This window comes from Myxine glutinosa, chromosome 7 (assembly GCF_964187855.1).
Source record: "Myxine glutinosa chromosome 7, kmMyxGlut1.1, whole genome shotgun sequence".
NCBI lineage: Eukaryota > Metazoa > Chordata > Myxini > Myxiniformes > Myxinidae > Myxine > Myxine glutinosa.
The window spans coordinates 157,851,587-157,866,323 of record NC_136267.1 but is presented as its reverse complement, the minus strand read 5'-3'; the positions used below and the strand labels follow the sequence as shown (position 1 = coordinate 157,866,323).

Sequence of the window (14,737 nt, the reverse complement as noted above, 5' to 3'; positions counted from 1 at the left end):
CACACACACACACACACACACACACACAGATGATGCATGGCTTTGAAAGTTAACTACAAGTATGTTGACCCTGACTTGCGGAGTGATAAACGCTCTGCACCTGGATGTACAGTCATAAGTTAATCAAGGCATACACTACCGGACTAAAGTTTTAGAACAACTCAAATTTTCCAGTTTTTATTGAAATTTACGCAGTTTAATGTCTCAATGTACTCTGAAATTAAGCATAGAACAAATAAACAACTGTAGATGAAAAAGAAATCATAGAATCATTTTGTTGAACAAAATTTAATTTAAATTTTTGATGAAGCAAAGTAGCCACCTTTTGCAGAAATAACCGCCGAACACACTCTTGGCATTCTTTATACAATGGAAATCAAATGTTGTTCGGGAAGTTCTTCCCAACACTGTAGCAGAAGTTCCCACAAATGTGTTGCACTTGTAGGTTGCTTTGCTTTCACCCTTCTGTCCAGTTCATCCCAAACCAGCTCGATGGGGTTTAAGTCTGGAGACTGTGCTGGCCATTCCATGATTTGAAGCCTACCGTCTTGTGCTTTTCCTCGAAGGTAGTTTTGACATAGCCTGGAGGTGTTTATGGTCATTATTTTGCTATTGGACGAACCCCTGACCAACGAGGCATATATCAGAGGATAATGCATGGCGCTACAAAATGCTGTGGTAGCCCTTTTGGTTCAGGGTGCCAGTCACTCTGTGCAAATCACCGACTCTGGATCCAGCAAAAGAGCCCCAGACTATCACGCTTCCTCCTCCATGTTTAACAGTTGGTGTCACACACTAAGGAACCATCCTTTCGCCTACTCGACGGCGTACAAAAACCCTGCGTGATGAACCAAAGATTTCAAATTTTTATTCATCGGTCCATGAGACCTTCTTCCAGTCTTCATTAGTCCACTGGCGGTGCTTCATGGCCCGGGCAAGCCTCTTTTTCTTATTTTGCCATCTTAGCAATGGCTTTCTTACTGCCACTTGACCTGTCAAACCTGCAGCTCGAAGTCTTCTCTTCACAGTTGAAACTGAGACTTGCTTACTTCGACCAGTGTTAAGCTGTGCTTGAAGCTGTTGTCCTGTGAGCCGCCTATCACGCAAGCTGTTGACTCTCAGAAACTTGTCTTCTGATTCTGTTGTGGCTTTGGGTCTGCCAGACCTCTTCCTGTCAGAGTTTCCTCCAGTTTCCAATATACTACTTCCTGCAGTGCAATATTGTCCAAATAATGCTTCAGATGGTGTAATAACAGTCTGTTCCAATACTGCTTCTATACAGACTGTGTGTTTGTAATCAAGTAATCAGCAGAGGTTGGGACACCTGTAGGAATTGTTTGCATCAACTTTCAAGGCTTAATTTACTTACATTGCTGCAGAACAGCTGTACGTTGTTAACCCATTACTTGTTCCCTGAAGAAGGCCTTTTTTTACAATATAACTGTGCAATTTACATTATTTTCCCGTTTTTGCTAACCTAAACTTTTTTTAAACCTCGAGCAGTTTACTGCTTACCTTTGTACCATTTCAGGTTATTCACTGGACATTAAACTGCGTAAATTTCAATAACAACTGGAAAAATTGAGGTGTTCTAAAACTTTGGACCGTAGTGTATATTAAGAGTTTTTGCCTTAGGCCTGTGCCGTTTCCACATCCTTGCTCACCCATATAATGCAGGTGACCCCAAGCAAAGAAGTTGCTCAGCATGCCAGTAAAAAAGTAAAGACCACTTTTCAATATATGCTATGGGATCTCATCAACAACCTAACTATACATATGACAACTAACTATATATTCCCATTTATTGAAGGACAGCAGGGACTGGGATGTTTGGTAATATACCAGAAGAGCAATTTTTAAGTTTGTCATTGAGAATGGAGCCCAAACTGGACAACTCCAGGAAGAGTAAATGTTTTTCCTCCCCCTGTTGCCTAATCCTATCAGAAACTGAAAAAAATTGCGATCGGATTACCTTTGTAACCCCTGCAAATTTGGGTTCCACATTTCTGTTTGAATATTTACTGTACGTTTCATTCAGTCGCTATATGTGACCTTGAGTGATGGTGTGACTGTTGAACTTTCAAAGCAATCAAATGATTCGTGAATTAAAGCAGTAATGATGTGGTTTTTAAACTCATGTTGGTGCAGGAGCCAAAGAAAATAAGACTGCAGAAATAAGTAATAGTTACCGGGGGTAGTACGTCTGCATTGAAGCGCCGCATGGGGCATGGCTTGCGTCTGTATATTCCTTCGGGGGCACGACGTTGGCGCTTGGATGGCCGTGGCTGTCTCTGCTGCCGGACTCTCATTGTGTGCACACGCTTGTGTCGGTGTCTTATGATCACTGCAAGATCAGGGGAAGAGAAATGTTGGATGTCAGTTTCAAAATGGGTAGTGGATGCACAACAGAATAAATTTGACAAGAGTATACTGTAGTCTCTGTGAAGGCCAGTGTCGGTCTGTACCGTCGGACAACATAAACAATGGATTTTATCAAGACTATGTCTAATGCCAGGGGAAACAAGTTGCGGCTGATGCTTAGAGGTTTCCCCCTTCATTGCAGCAAAAAGTTTTGCTCCCACGAAGGGCTAATGTTCTCAACTTCAGCCGTGTCTCCTTTAAACATTACTTTTATCAACTATTCGGTTGATAAAATGGACCGTCCGCAATTGGAGATGTAATTCAGGCAGGCCTGGTGAGCATCTTACCCTCAGCACGTGAGGCTCTCTCTGAAGTTACCCGACACTGAATCGCGATGCCTAGGAGACTAAGCGCAGGCCAGGTTGCCAGTACTGCCCAACTGTACCAGCAAGGGAGCGGAGCTGTAGGTGCAGCGTGTGCAGAGGCAGTCTCACTGTGCACGCGTAGTCGCTCATGGGCATGCCTTGCCAACTGCAGCATTTCCACAAAATAGTCGAGGGCAGCTGTGATGATCATTGCGCCGAAGACGGCTGTAGACAAGACGACGAAAGGCCTCGGCCACTGCAGTGTCAGTACCGCAAATAGCATGCCTGTACCCAGGAGCAGGCCAAGCGGGACCCAAGCACTAGAAGGTCGATAGAAAGGCTCGGCAAGGATTAGCGATGCTGCGGCGAGAAGCAGGCCAAGTTGTAGTCCCGTGGTAAAAAGGCCTACTGTTCGGACCAGCATGGTGACTAGGCCGCATAGTAGGCCAATGGCGAGTGCAATTCCTGCGCTGGCCTCCAAGCTGAGCTCTGTGTCGAGCACACGCTCCTTGTAGCAGAGCAAGAAGATCAGCGCTGAGCCAAAGAGAAGTCCGGTGAGAAACATTACTGCCTTGAAGCAGCGGTAACCTGTAGGGGCAGTCAGGTGAAATTGAGAAATTGCTGCACGTACTGAAATCTACCTATGGCACAACAAAAGATGATTTTTAAAAAGTGCCCACTTTTAGAGCAGCGACCATTAATCATTCGGTGGGGATTTGTTTTTGTATAAAATTGAAAAGAAAAGTAGGTAATATGAAATGTCACCATTATTTACAGACCGGTAACCTCATGTATATATTTAGTAAATGCTTGTACAATGGGGTGATTGAAAACACACGTACTGCCCAGACATATAATCAAGAACAATGTCGCTCGCAATGTCAAACATCCCCATTTCCTCTGACGTTTATTTTAAAACTTAAAACCATCATAATCAATGCTGAGGTCTTTTCTTAAGCTTTCAGTGTTTGTGCTGTTTTAGAGGAAATATTTAACTGGTCTTGCTTTTCCACAATTCATACTTTCATGTGTATTCCCACCGGTCATGATCTCTGCACCTTCCCTCACCACAACCACAATCGAATTTCTCAAAATTACAATGGCGTTCTGTGCTTGAGAAATTTAATCTATGTACAACATAAGTGAGATCTTGCAGCAATTTGACGTCACACGCTGGCACCGGGCAAGTTTTTGTTATTGCAAGTGTGTTTAAAAAAAAGATTGGGTGGTGTTGTGAATTTGATTAATGCATATTTTGGAGGCCGCAACATCTGAAATATAATTTGTTTTGTTGTTGGAAAGATAAATTCTGGCTTTTACAACATTAAGCACACTTCCTGGCTTGTAATTAACTGTTTATGCATAACTCAGCAAATTATTTGTGAAGCAACTCTCCTGAGACACCACATTACGTGGCATGCGATTACTCGGCTCCATGACCTTTGTTCAGGAAGTTAAGATCAAGGAACTGCAATTCATTAGATAAATTACACCTCCAATTTTGAATCAAGGTACTGTAGTTAGGTAATGTATGTCTTCATGTCAATTTGTATGTATGTATGTATGTATGTACATAGTGCTTAATGTATTATTTAATGTATTACGTACAATGTTTTTTCAAGTATTTACTGTGTAGGTGTAGGATATATATATATATACACAGGGTGACAATTAATTAATGGACACATTTTAATCATGAACTATTCTTCATAATAAATGTCTTTCTTTTTTTTCAGGCGATGCGAAGGACAACATTTTGGAAAATTGAACCCATTCATCAAAATAAACTAGAACAATGTGACTGTGTCGCCAATATGCCTCCGCATTGTCCCACAACGGGTAGATGTCATGACTCTGCATATGTATGGGTAGTGGATCACGTTTGTGAAGTTTCGTGTTGATTGGATAAGGTTCGTTTTTCTAAACAAGATGGCTGCCAAACTACGTGACCTATGACATCATCATTTTCAAACTATATGCAACAGTGCTGTTGGATGATATTTGTAAAATTTCGCTTCGATAGGGTTAGCGGTTTCAGAGATATAATTATTTAATATTTTCCTTCAATCCAAAATGGCTGCCAAACCATGTGACCTATGATGTCATAAATTTAATATTTCAATACAAATGGGTCATAGATCATGAGCATGCAATTTCAGATTTTTAGGATAAGGAATTCGATTAAAACATTTTTGGCTGGTTTACAACTTCACCTGTGATGTCATCATTATCATGCTTTTGTTCTCCATTGGGAGTACTTTATAATGTACCAAGTTTCAAATTTTTCCATTCAGCGGTTTCCGAGAATTATTTTTCTAATTATTTGCATTTAATCCAAGATGGCTGCCATACCACGTGACCTATGACATCACAATTATCATAAAAACATTCTGCATGGGTGTCACTCCTGCCCTGAAAGGTTAGTCTCAATTGGACATTTGGTTGCTGAGAAAAACGAGGTTTCGCCCGTACGAACGGACGGACGGACGGACCACCCGAAAACATAATGCCTCCTATGACTTTGTCGGCGGAGGCATAAAAAGGACAGTAGATGATAAATGTTGTTCCTGGGACAGCCCCAAATCTCCATTCACTTACATGTAAATTTTCCTCTCACCATCACTTTTCTTCATTTCCCATAAACACCTCTATTCCTGCCCCCCTTGGTCTTATGGGCCTTTTACTCTTACTATCAATGATCATTGTTGTTTAGTAGACCACTGAAACAATGATCCTACAAATATTTGTTTATGTGTGGGAAATAATTTAATTCTCTTACCACTTCCATCACCATCTAATACATTAACAAAGAAGATGTTTGAGTTTGGTTCTTTATCAAGATATTTTAACTGAGCTAAGATAAAATGATAAACCTCCCTCAATGTTCTTGTCTGAGCACCTCCAGTGCCACACACCATTTTTAAATTAAAGTATATATTTTCCTGACAACCATCAAAGTTTTCCGTCCACTCAAAAATATTTCCATCTTTTTTACCCAACTCACCAGTATTTAAATTAATTCTCTTATTTGTTTTGTGAACTTTTTTACCAGTTGCCTTTTCAATAAGTCTTATTTGATATTTTTCACATTCATTATGTTTTCCATTTATATACCAAGGTTGATTACACCTCCACTCTTTAGTCTGGTTGATACTTGGTTCTATCATTTATATAATAGTAAAAAAAGGCGGCGGTAGCCCGTTAAAATCCCTAACCCCCTTTTGAACTTATCACTTATATACTTATATAACCATAAGGGAGACTATCAATTCCATTTTCTAAAATAAACCTTATCATCAAAAGCCCCCAATGCTTTCTTATTTATTTCTTCTGTATATAATTGATGTTTATAACTTCTTATTCCATTAATCTTTCTAAACTCTTCTTTCTTTGTTGTTAAACAGTTATAATAATCCTTAAAGTTTATTGTTTCTTTAATAACATTTTTCTTTACACCTTTTAACTTCTTATCAGTCTTTTCAACGTTATTCACAATGTATTTATAAGCATAAGCCTTAGACCTCAATCCCACAAATTCACTCATAACATTTCCTCCTAATTCATCCTTGAACTTTCCAATCACCTTTTTATTTTTAGAAGAGAACAACTCACTCTCTGGACTGTAATTACTTGTATCATAGATATTAATGTCCTTTTTCATGTCTGAATAAACATCATCAGTATTAATTTTCAAAATAAAACTATCTGTATCCATATAAAGTAGATTAACATCATTTTGATATTTCTTCCTCAAGTTATTATAAAAGTAATCATACATTAATGACTTTGATAAATCAAGAATTGATGTTCCAATATAAATAGGTTTGTCCATTTCAATACTCTCTTTAACCAAATGGATCGCACAAAAGTTCTCAGTAAAGACCTCGGCTCTTATAAAACTCGGTCTATTAATTAATTTTGATGCTTGGTTCCAAGATGTTGATAGTCTGATATTTTGTCTTTTCCTCACATTCTCCATAGTCTTACCAAAGACCGCATTATTCATCAATTTATAAAAGTCTTTCTCAAAATCTGTTTTTGACTCTGTTCTTCTTTGTGTATTAAAATCAATGTACTCGTTTAGCCAATGACTTTGATTGAACTTTAGAACCCTATGGATCTTCTCTACTCTTAGACCTTTTGATAAATATTGTCGCAAATTTCTTTGGTGTAGAACATAATTTTTCTTGTTATATAATGTAGTAAGTAATTTTTCTGTTGATTCACCTATATCAAACGATCGTTGATAATCACTCAACCATTCTTTCTTTGGGCTTTCTTTCTCACAAGCAAATGGAAGATCTTTATGTTTGATATGAAGTTCTTCAGGATATTTTAAATTGACCTCAAAATAATAACTAACCTTTGAATCATCCATTTCTTTTTGTGTAGAGATACATACGTCTTGTAAAACCTTTTTGTAGTCTTTTTCCTTTACCCATCTAAGTTTTCCATAAGGAAGAGCTTGAGACATTGCCCAGCCATACAAGTTGTTTGCGTCATAGTACATCAAGTAAGAACTCTCTTTCGTTGAATCATAATTTGGAAGATATTTGTTATTTGCTTTTGCGTATCTGCTCGAGCAGACTTGTGAAATTCCACCTCTTTTTGCCTTTTCAATCATCAAAAGCATATCAACATCGGTTATCAAATCCAAAGCTTGTTTTGTCATTTTGAACATCGCGCTCCAAGCCAATCCAGGTGCTGTGTAGTAGTGAGCAGGATCCAATCCATATCCAGTGCGACAAACAGATCTAAAGGCTTCAAATACATCGGCCAATAAAAGCACATCAGTTTTGAGATACAAATCGTGATACTCGCCAAGATTCTTGATGTTATATTTTTCCCAAACATTTTGTGCGTGTACATAATCTTTATCAGATATATGACTGTTTAATTTGTTATAGAAATTTTCTTTTAAAGGAAGTTGTGTTTCATTGAATCTCTCAAATGAGTCCATATAGTCATAGGGGTAAATTCCCTTTTGTGTTAGTAAATCTTTATCTGAAAAATACTCTGAAAGACATGGAAACTCTTTTAGATTTTGAATCAAGTTAGCCAATGGACTTGCCATGAATTTAAATGTATCAAGAAATCTGATATGAGTAATAGGAGATGTGTGAATTGTTTTTGTGAATGAAATGTATTTCTGATCCGTGTTAGGAATTGCTGAAATGTGTCCAGATGTCTTTGAAAGTTCATTAATAAAGAGATGCGTATCATAATGAGCATTGTAATGAAGAAAGACAGGAATGAAAGAGGGGAGTTTATAATTAATATTACAACTTTGATGAGCCGGACCTCTATATTTACCAGTGAGATGACAATGATCTCTAACCTTTAGACCTTCACCAATTTTTTCCTCACAAATATGGCAAACATTGTTTTTTCTAAATTCCCTTTTCTCTTCACTCGTCAAGGACATTGGTTTATTGGTTTCTCTCATTATCTTGGTTAATCGAACACAGTCTTTTTCTAGTCGTTTCACAAACTCCTCTGGGGTATTTGAGCCTCTATACTCCTCTAACTTGTTATATTTATCACCAACGGGTGATTTGATATAATAACAAAAACCACAAGGAGTATGTTTTTGATGTTTATTTGTGTATGATTCTTTTGGATCTGGAGAAGCAGTATTTATTTTTTCTAGAATACTTTCAAAATCAGCATATATTACAAACGGATGTTTGATCTTTTTCTTTTCATCTTTGAATGTGATCTTTGAGCCTTCTTTAGACATATTGATTACCGTTGATTTATGATCACCACAATAATTTGAATGTTTATCTAATCTTTCTTGTGAATTGAAGAAGTTAAGACAATGCAAACAAATATATATTTTATTTGTTCTTTTACATACTTGTGGTTTTATTAATTTAGCAAAATCTTTGATGTATGTATAATGTGAATTTTCCTCTGAATTAAAATATAGAAGATTAATATGAGTTTGTTTACAATTGTCAGAAAGCTTTAAAACCTGAATGTTGTTTGTTTCTGTTAGACCATAAACATTAACTGATAAATTATTCATCTTTTCAAATTTAGGAATATCATTTAAAGCCATAGGAAACTTTAGATCTTTCGTATTTAATGTATTCTCATATTTTTTATAATGAGATACTCTTTCATCATGAAAATGTGGAGGATATAAGTGTGCTAGAATAGACCAGAGAAAACATTTATTGTCTTTATTTTTGATATTGATAACTGCTTTTCTATTTTTGATAACACTGGGTAAATCAATGTAAGAAGAAGCTTTTAGAGGATCTGATTTAAGAATATGAATGTCTATGAAAATAATTTTTCCTATATTGAATCTACTTCCTACGATTGAATTATCCACATCTTGCTCTTGTTTAATAAGTTCATCATAGACTCCTGATGTTTTAAAATCTTGATATGAAGATATAAAGTGTGGCTCAGTTCTCATGTATGGTGTATCTATAACTCCTTCATCCTTTGTCATTTCTAATTTTACTCCCATATAAAATTTAAGTGGTTTCATTTGTTTTAGTGTTTTTTCAATCAATGTTTGAACAGCAGGTTTAACTATTTCTACAGCATCAACTATAGACTTTGGTTCGGGAGGTTTGAAGTCAAAGACTCTTATTTTAATATGTCCTTTGAATGCTCCATCACTGTTTTTAGTTGTAATAAAATTTGATAAATGTTGATTTGTTTTAAGATGTATTTCGAAGCCTTTCTTGAGGATATTTTTTATTACAGGCAGAACAGTGTTTTGTTTCCTTCTGAATAGGAGATAGTAGGTGAAGTAGATTAAATGTGTGTTTGTTAGTTTTAAGGTGGCTTTTGTATTGTTTATATTCTTGTTCATAAACGTCGCAATACGTTGCTTTGATCATATTTATATAGCAAAATTATACTTAAAGTAAAACACCTTTTTAGAGGCTTTTTTAAAGATGAAACTGTGCTTAAAGTAAAACACTTATAGAAGAAAGTGCCTTTTTACAGGCTTTTTATATATGAAACTATACTTAAACTAAAACACTTTTTCACTCAGAATCATCTGAGTCATAACTATCACATGAATACTCAGAATCATACTCAGTCATCAATAAAGCTACTCTCATAACTATCATTTGAGCACAAACTATTAGCATCATAACTATCATCTGAGTTCAATGAAATACTATCATCACTATCGTCCGAGTTCAATAAAATAGTAAAATCTTCACTGCTGTAATGACTCATATTTAATTAGCAGGAAAAATATTCCCATCAATATCTATATACTTTCTTTCATTAACAGATTCAATCTCTACATTTTTAATATCAAAAGTTATCTTTAAATAATCTCGAACTATCATAGAACGAAATGACATTTCACCAGAAATATTAACATCATTCATTTTACTTCGATCTACACCCTTTGGATTATTAAAGTAAATACAAATTTCTCCACGAGTATTGTTGATGGTCTTATCATTCTTTTTCAAAGTATCGCGATCGATCACTTTTTCAAGCTTTGAATAAATTGCCAGGAGTAGAGGAGAAACTTTTGCTAGATTTACTTTAATGGATGTCTTTCCAGGTATAGTTAGAGCTCTTCCTTTAAATGAAATAGAGGGGCTCATGTTATTTTCCATAACTGGTTTTACCCAAAAATTCCCATATTTATCTTTGTTCAATTTAACATCTTTGACATATTTTTCTATATCTTCCACCGAAGTAGAGATTGATTGAAATTTGTCTTTTGTGCTTTGAAACATTGTATTTATTGACGAATAAACTTGCGTTTAGTTTAAGTAAAAATTTACCATATAAATATGATAAGTTCTGAAGGATATTTAGAATTTCCAGACTCTCCATATGATAAATTAGAGAATTGTCTGGCTTGTGATAGAATAGGGCTTAATAATGAGGGTTCATATAAACAATGTATTTTCTGTGATTATCTTCTAATTAATGATAATAAAAAATATATAAATATATATAACTCTTTTAAATTAGAACCAAAAATGAATTACTTTTCAAGATTAATAAGAGAGATGAATGTTAAGTATTATGATGATAATACACCATTTCTTTCAAGGGAAGAGACTCTTTGTATTGAGGAAATGTATAAGGGTTTAATGATATTTATTATTCAAAATAATTTTAATGGAAATGTTAATACAAGATACTATATAAATAAAATAATGGTGTTGGGCTAGCGGCTAGGGTGCCAGCTTAGGATCCTAGGATCCTGGGTTCGAATCTCGGTCGATCGCCGAATTAATGCCAGGGGGGTTGACTCAGCCTGTCATCCTTCCGAGGTCGGCTAATTGAGTACCAGTTCACTGGTAATTCCCTGTTTGTCGTTGAAGGCGGCAAAAAGGGTTGGCATCAGGAAGGGCATCCGGCCGTAAAACATTGCTTCAAAAAGGGGACCAAAAAAACAACAACTACCACGGTCCCCGAAAAGGCCAACCCCCGCTTTGCGGGGAAAAATGGCCTCTACACGGTGGTTTTTTTTTTTTTAATATAAATAAAATAATGAATTATTTTGAAATTAAACCTGAACTCAGGATAAAATATAGAGTTTCTAAAATAGCTCAAAAAAAGTTAGATGACTTGTTTTCCAAATATATAAATGAAAGATTTTTTACCTGTTTGGGAAAACAAGATAAAATTTAACAACCATAAAAATCTTCCAAATTCATTAAGATGTCTAATAGTCGGATCAAGCGGATGTGGAAAAACCTGTTTGCTTTTAAAGATGCTCCTTACCCCCAACTTTTTAGATTATGATAATTTAATAATTTTTACGAAGTCAAGTTTTCAACCCGAGTATCAACTACTATCACAAGGTTTTAATGCGGGTCTTAAAAAGGAAGACATTATCGGTTTATTTAAACTTCAAAACAAACTAAATGATTACAACATTGAGGATATAATACGACTATTTTGTGATGCACAGAAATCAAAATCAAAACCCATAACTTGTATTCTCAGTGATAATACGGATGATATGCCTTCACCTCAAGATTTAGATAAGTCAAAAAAGAACCTCGTTATCTTTGATGATTGTGTTAATGAGAGAAACATCACCCATCCCTTTCAAATGGAATACTGTTCTCCCCTATGGGCCGGTGCTCCTGCCTCACACCTAGCTCGGCTTCACGCTGTTGAAACCAAAGCTTTCAGAATTATTGGAATCTCCCGCGATGAAGCTATCTCTGAGGGCCTTTCACTCACTCACCGCAGGCAGGTAGGTGGTCTTTCTGTCTTCTACCGACTCCTCTCCGGCCTTGCACCCCCAGCTCTCTCTGTGCTCTGTCCCCCAAATATTCCTACAGGTCGCACAAGATCTGCCAGCAACCCTCTGATGGTTAAACTGCCGAAATCTCGGCTCTCCGCTCACCTTCACTCTTTCATTCCTCTTTTCTCCCGCCTCTGGAACAAACTACCTCACTCCCTTCAATCCCACTCCTCCCTCCAGGTCTTTAAAACAGCTGTTCACCACCATCTCTTATCTTCCCCCATCCAAAACCTTGATCTTTTCTACCCCCGCTAATTCACCCCAGATCCACCTTGTTTGAAATTCCAACTTCTTTCCTGGAAGTCCTGGCAGTGTCCATATGTTTTATACCTCTCCCACTGCCCCCTTCCCACGCCCCCCCCCCCAAAGCCCTCGCCCTCTCTCAGATCTCTCGATGTCTCCATGTCTCTCGGTCCCTGCTCTCAAATGTTGTGTTTGTGTCCTTCCCCCTCTCTCCCCATCTTGTCTACCGCTCCCTATGTTATATGTTTTATGTGTCGGTTTGTCTTTCTGTGTGATTAATGTTCGCTCTTTCACGAGCCTCGATCTTGTATACAAAAAAAAAAATAAAAAAAATAAAAATAAAAATAAAAAATAAAAAAAAATCTCCCCCCTTGCCCCTTCCCTCCCCTCCCTCCTAAACTTCCCCCACACCCCTCCCCTCCGAGACTCTCCCTCGCTCCTCCCCTCCAAGACTCCCCTCTCACCCCTCCTCCTCAAAGCATCCTCCCTGCTTCTTCCCCCTTCCAACTTTCACCTTCCTCTCCCCCAACCTTCTGCCTCGCTTTTCCACCTCCTCAAATAACACCTCACTGTGCCTCACGCAATCTCCATCAAACCTTTTGTCCGCCCTATTCTTCCCTTTCTCCAAGCTATTCAGAAATCTCTGAAATCTCTGACACACCTTCAACAGCTCTCCCTACCTCTTCCTCCTCTTCCACATCTTACCCTTACCCCTCCCCCCCCCCCCCCCCCCCGTTCTGTATCCGATGCTCCCCCTTCCTCTTCATTAACGGTATGGACCTCAAACATCCGGGGCCTTCGCTCAAACTTGACTGATCTCTCCATACAGGTTGCTTCTGACAAACCAGATGTGATCTGCTTAACAGAAACTTTCCTCCTTCATGATGTCTCTGATGCCTTGGTATCTCTCCCAGGTTACTCCCTCCTCCGGTATGATAGACCTGAGCCTCGTCCTGGAGGTGGGGTTGCTATCTTTATAAAAAACTCTCTACCTCACTCGCCCTCCACTGCCCTCTCTCCACCTCACCCCCAGGAATACCTTTGGCTACGGCTTCCCCTTCGCTCCCACCTTTTGTTCATATGTGTGTTGTACCGTCCACCAAACAGTGATGACTCCATCTACATCTCGCTGTCTGATAATATGGACCAACTTCTATCTACCCATCCCAACTCTCTCTTCCTCATATGTGATGATTTCAATTGTCACCATGCCAGTTGGCTGGGTGTGGGTACCTCTCTCACCAGCCATGGCTCTTCAGCAAAGGACTTCTGCGACTCACTGGGACTGACACAATCTGTCAATTTCCCGACCCGGATCTCAGTCAACGAAGCATCTTCTCTTCTGGACTTGGTTATGACTAACTTCCCTGAAAATGTCTGCTGCTCTTCTTCTGCTCCAATCGGCTCATCTGATCATGTGCTTGTCAAAGTGGACATCTCTCTGACCATTCTCAGAGAGCCTCCTCAGCGTTGACGAGTCTGGCATTTCACTCAGGCCAACTGGCACGGTCTTCAAGCAGCCATCAATCATCTGGACTGGTCTCCCATCCCTACCGCCTCTGACATCAACTCATCCTGGGAATTCTTTCAAAGTAAATTGCTCTCTCTCATGCACAAATTTATCCAATCTCGTCTTCAGTTGTCATACCCTTCCTCCCGTCCATGGTACACGGAATCTTGTGGTGAGGCTGTTGCCCTGAAACAACTTGCTTTCGTCTCCTGGAAAGCAAATCCAACGGAAGGAAATCTCATTTCCTTTCACAAAGCCCAAAACAAGTGTGTGTCCACCCTCAGGAGAGCCAGGAAACAATATCTCACCGTTCTCAAGACCGAACTCTCTTATCTGTCTCCCTCTTCCAAATCCTGGTGGCGTCTGGTCAAATCTGTTTCTGGTGTTTGTTCCCCCTCCATCCCCTCCCTCACCTCAAACGGCTTAACGGCTGACTCCGCACATGAAAAAGCTGAATGCCTCAACTCTGTGTTTGCCTCTAAATCTTGTGTCCCAAACCCATCCCTCTCTGTACCCACCGTACCCAGTCGTACCCAGCTGCTCCTGGACTCTGTGTCCTTTCCTCCTGACAAGGTGGAAAAGTTTCTGTCAACCCTCGACTCTGATTCTGCAACTGGTCCTGACGGCATCAGCCCACGGGTGCTAAAAGCATGTTCTTCCGCTCTTTCACTCCCTCTCTCTGTTCTCTTCACCCTCTCTTTTGCTCAAGGTCAACTGCCATCTGCTTGGAAATCAGCCAACATCACCGCTTTACACAAAAAAGGTGCAAAAATAGATCCTAGCAACTACAGACCAATCAGCCTTCTCCCAATTATCAGCAAAGTCATGGAATCCATCATTGCTTCGGATATGAAATCTTTCCTCTTCTCCAATGGCTTGATCTCTGATCATCAATTTGGTTTCAGACCAGGTCACTCTCCTCTGGACATGCTGCTTCTGCTGTCTCAACAATGGATGGAGGTCCTCAATGCCAAACAGGAAATTAGAGCTGTCTCC

The 14,737-nt window shown here is 38.6% G+C and overlaps 1 protein-coding gene across 1 annotated transcript in view; it reads right to left on the bottom strand.

The window, feature by feature from the left end:
- Positions 1-14,737, bottom strand: part of LOC137431772 (transmembrane protein 198) — a 57,007-nt gene that overhangs the window by 373 nt on the left and 41,897 nt on the right. The window contains exons 3-4 of the mRNA XM_068123471.2: positions 2,709-3,314; positions 2,190-2,344 (exon numbers count right to left, since the gene is read on the bottom strand). Coding sequence (XP_067979572.2) covers positions 2,190-2,344; positions 2,709-3,314 — 761 coding nt within the window. The remainder of the gene's footprint in view (positions 1-2,189; positions 2,345-2,708; positions 3,315-14,737) is intronic.